The sequence below is a fragment of the Primulina eburnea genome, chromosome 9, assembly GCF_022965805.1.
Source record: "Primulina eburnea isolate SZY01 chromosome 9, ASM2296580v1, whole genome shotgun sequence".
NCBI classification, from domain to species: Eukaryota; Viridiplantae; Streptophyta; class Magnoliopsida; order Lamiales; family Gesneriaceae; genus Primulina; species Primulina eburnea.
Window position 1 is genome coordinate 7,451,451 of NC_133109.1, and position 4,654 is coordinate 7,456,104.

At 38.1% G+C, this 4,654-nt stretch overlaps 1 protein-coding gene across 1 annotated transcript; it reads left to right on the forward strand.

Annotated features, from left to right (window-relative positions):
• Positions 1-243: 243 nt before the first annotated feature.
• Positions 244-4,201, forward strand: LOC140841257 (putative late blight resistance protein homolog R1A-10). Its single transcript, XM_073208535.1, has 3 exons — positions 244-790; positions 1,638-3,891; positions 3,979-4,201. Exons 1-2 carry the CDS (start codon positions 353-355, stop codon positions 3,852-3,854), a joined length of 2,655 nt encoding a protein of 884 aa, XP_073064636.1. The 5' UTR covers positions 244-352; the 3' UTR covers positions 3,855-3,891; positions 3,979-4,201.
• The last annotated feature ends 453 nt before the right edge of the window (positions 4,202-4,654 follow it).

Below are 4,654 nucleotides of genomic sequence, written 5' to 3' on the forward strand. Positions count from 1 at the left end.
TTAATAAATTTCACCAGTAATTTTTAAATTTGTATAACCAATAACATTTGTAGACTCATCCTGTCATCCATTTTAAAAGTAACTTGTGTTTAAATTTTTTACGTTCTTATTAATCTCTTAACTAATTATTTTTTTGGAGGAGAATCTTTTAACTATTTTATATTTGCTTGGTTGCTATTATTCTATTACCATGTAGATTTAACCTTTATTCATAACTTTTTTAACAGCATAGAAGAGAATAACTGGAGATGGGTTTTATAGTAGAGATGGATTATTACTGTTTTCAGTCAACGCTCTTTCTTCTTCTTCACTAGAACTACTCACTTGAATTCTCCACACACACACACACAAAATGGCGGATGCAGCTGTAGAGTTCCTGCTCGAGAATCTAAAGCAGCTGCTGCTCTATCACGCACATTTAATCCTCGACTCTAAAACCCAAGTCGAGAACCTCGAAAACGATCTCCGATTGTTCAAAGCCTTTCTCAAGGACTCAACCAAAAAGCGCAAGAAGGACGAAACTCTGCGCGAATTGGTGCGACAGATCAGAGATGTGGTGTACGAAGCGGAAGATGTAATCGATGCTTTCGTTACTCAGGCGGCGGAGATCAAGTCCAAGAGTTATTTTAAGAAAATCTTCTTTACTCCGGCGAAGCTTCTCACTGTTGCTAAGGACGTCGAGACCATCGGAGCAAAGGTTAAAAATATATATGGCAAGAACAAGATCGACTTTGCTTCTCTGAATATCGATGGTGGCGTCGCCGATGATAAGATTCCGGACGAAAAGAAGGTAAAAACATCCATTATCCTTTGCACATAAATTCATATATCAAACTAGCTAATTTCGATCTTGTCTTGTGTGGAGCGAATCGCTGACTTTATTTACTTTGGTGTGCCAGAAAGTTTTGATTCGATTACATTTATCATGTTCAAAGTCTACATTTCTGGAAAATTAGCTCCTATCTTTTTTATTTTTTAAAAAAACATTATTTCATATAACATGTCTTCGCCAATACACTTTATTTTCAAAATTTTATATATATATATTAATTTAAATATATGATTTGACAACATTAATATATCAAATTTCTCATCATGTTACATAGTAAAATGAAATACCTTATTTAAAAGTTAGTTGTTAGAATGAAGATTGAGGCTCAAATCCATAGGAATCGGAAAAGGATCGAATAAAGAGTAGCGGGCTAGTTTCTAAGTACTGAAATTTGATTCTTTGAGGTGATATTACACATGTGTGGAGGTGGGTTGCAAATCAAAGGCAGTTTTGCTATTCCAACTGTTGCGAGCATGAATTGCGTGCAATGAATGCTGGGCACTAATTTGAAACTGCCAGTTAGTGCACCGAACCGGGCTTTGATCTTAGTTGGTTCCCATCTCTCTACCTGTTATACCTCCCAAGCCAAATTCATGTTCTTACGATATGACTGTGTCTGCTGCCTCAACTGGTTTATCAGTATTCTGTTTCGACTATAGACATTGAAGTATTTTACATTGCTTCTGGGTAGGTGTACATTTGCATTTGAAATATGATCCTATTATGCATCTAGATTGCAGCATTTTCTGTTTATGCATTTAGATGCTGTGGGGTTTTTATTTGGTTGTTTCTGAATTTTGCACAGGATCCCTCAGTCAGGCAAGAAAACATCGTGGGGTTGGAAGATGAGACAGATACTATAATCAAGTATTTGACTGAAGAATCTAAGCAGCTAGATGTCATCTCAATTATTGGTATGCCAGGCCTTGGCAAAACGACATTAGCAGGGAAGATCTTTCGCGACCAAAGAATCCAGTTCGAATTCCCCACTCGTATATGGGTTTATGTCTCTCAAGAGTTCAGGAAAAGGGATGTATTTCTCTCCATTCTTAGTAACTTTACGAGGATCACAGATGACATGTATCTCAAAAGTGATCAGGACATAACAAAGCTTCTTCGTATGAACCTCGAGAGAGGAAAATATTTCATTGTTATGGATGATGTATGGACTGCTGCGGCATGGGAAGAGCTTCAGGATGCATTCCCAAAAGCCAATAACATGGGTAAAATCTTGATCACTAGTCGTAACGAGGAAGTTGCTTTCCAAGCTAACCGTGATCGAGAACCCCACAAGCTTCGTCTCCTAAGTTCTGAAGAAAGTTGGTTGCTGCTTCGATTAGAAGTATTTGGGAATCCTGAGTGCCCTTCAGAGTTAGAAGCGCTTGGAAAACTTATAGTTGAACAATGTGGCCGCCTCCCGCTGGCTATAGTTGTGATTGGAGGGACTCTCGTCAAAAAAGCTTCCTCCGGTGACACGGGCGCAAGAAAAAATGCTTGGAAAAAGGTGTCGGAAAGTGTGAACACATATCTCAATGATGATCAAGACAAACGTATGGAAAAGATTATTGCGTTGAGTTACGACAAATTGCCTTATTATTTAAGATCCTGCTTTCTGTATTTGGGGATGTTCCCTGAAGATTTTAAGATTCCTGTTCGGAAATTGACCCTTATGTGGATCGCAGAGGGATTCATACTACAAAAACCTGGGATAAGCCTAGAGGAAACTGCAGAAGACTATTTAGAAGATCTAATCGGTAGAAACCTGGTAATGGTAGAAGAAGTGAACCCCGATGGTAAAATTAAAACATGTCGCATTCATGACATGCTGCGTGAATTCTGCAAAAATGAAGCTGAAAATACAAAAGAAAACTTCTTTCAAGAAATGAAAAGGTCAAGTGGAGGAAATTTCGAGCCTTCAGTTTCTCAAGTTGTAAACTTTCGCCGTCTTTGCATACATTCCAATGTCACAAGCTTTATCTCTAAAAAACCTTTCGGTCCGCGTGTCCGCTCATTTTTGTGTTTCTCCAAAGAAGACATCACACTCCTTCCTGAAAACATATCTTGCATCCCTGCAGCATTCAAATTGCTCAGGGTTTTAGAAGGCAAGTCTTTCAAATTCACTAAATTTCCTAGTGACATTACGAATCTTGTTCATTTGAGATACCTTGTTCTGTCGAGCAATTTCAAAATCCTTCCCGATTCTATTGCCAAGCTTTGGAACATTCAGACTCTAATAGTTGATACAACATCACGTACACTTGATATCAAAGCTGACATTTGGAAGATGATTCAACTGAGGCATGTAAAGGTAAATGCATCAACCACTCTACTGAAGACGTCAAAAACTAAAGAAGGAGAGAAGCTTCAAACTCTGGGTACAATATCACACCAAAGTTGCACAGAAGATTTTTTTGACAGGGCCCGAGGCTTAAAAAGATTGGGTATTCGTGGTCGAATAGACGCACTTCTTGATGCCAAAGGTATGGAAAAGTTGGTCAATCTCGATAAATTGAAGTTAGTGAATGATGCATTTCCTCTTCCACCATCTGAAGGCCGATTACCCTCCCTCCCACAACCATACAAATTCCCACCGAAGTTGAGGAGCATCACATTATCCGCCACTTTTTTGGATTGGTCCCACATGCCAACGTTGGGGATGTTGGATACTCTTGAGGTACTCAAGTTGAAAGATAACGCCTTCGATGGGAGATACTGGGAGGCAGCTGAAGGGGGTTTTCGTCATCTCGAAATCCTACATGTTGAACGAACAAATTTAGTTGTTTGGGTCGCTGCAGGGCATCATTTTCCAAGGCTTAGATGTCTTGTACTAAGGAACTGCGAGAAGCTTGAAGCAATTCCAGTTGGCCTAGCTGATAGCCTCCAGAAATTGGATTTGAAACGTGTCAGCAAATCGGCCTCAGAGTCTGCCAGAAGAATCGAGAAGGTCAAAGAATCCAAACAGGGAACAGAAACTTCCAAAAGAAATCAATTCAAGCTCTACATTGCTCCTGGAGACGAATGATCTCCAATTTATTACACTCAATTGTGCTTCCTAGACAGTAAGTAAAATTCTTATTTAACTTGGTTTTAATCATCTTCCCTGTCTTGTGTGATATTTGTATTCATGATAATGATAACAAATGCAGGCATGAACGCAAAGAAATGCAAGAAGCGCGGAGTCGTCTCATTATCCTCGTACCAATATCTTCTTGTTGTGATTTGTTTTATGTCTTGCCATTGTAATAATTTAACCTTTTGGTCTGCATATGCATCATGCACGTTGTAAGACTCAAGGGCATTGGAAACTTCTGATTGTATCGTTCCAGTATAAACTGTTGTCAAGGGCATTCAATTATTGTGCTTGGAAGATCTCTGTCTCTATATAACTATTCTTTTCCAAGGTTCCAAATATTAAGTGATCAGTCATTAAATTAATATATTTAATCTGAACTTGGAAATGGATCGTGCAACGCAGGTGAGAGCATTTACAAATGAACGTAATTATTTTCTCATCATGTTCAGTCTCAGTTATTGTACTTTCTTGGACATAATTGATATATATATATAAACACACACACACACACACACATATATATATATATATATATATATATATATATATATATATATATTTGTCAATAACTTGTGTGAGACGATCTCACGGGTCGTATTTTGTGAGACAGATCTCTTATTTGGGTCATCCATGATAAATTATTACTTTTTATACTAAGAATATTACTTTTTAGGCAAAAACTTGTGTGAGACGGTCTCACGGGTCATATTTGTGAGACGGATCTCTTATTTGGGTTATCCATGAAAAAG

Excerpts from the sequence above, each read along its gene's own strand:
- LOC140841257 (XM_073208535.1), top strand. The coding sequence starts at position 353 with ATGGCGGATGCAGCTGTAGAGTTCCTGCTCGAGAATCTAAAGCAGCTG. Across the intron at positions 791-1,637 it reads AGATTCCGGACGAAAAGAAG|GATCCCTCAGTCAGGCAAGA; the intron begins GTAAAAACATCC and ends AATTTTGCACAG.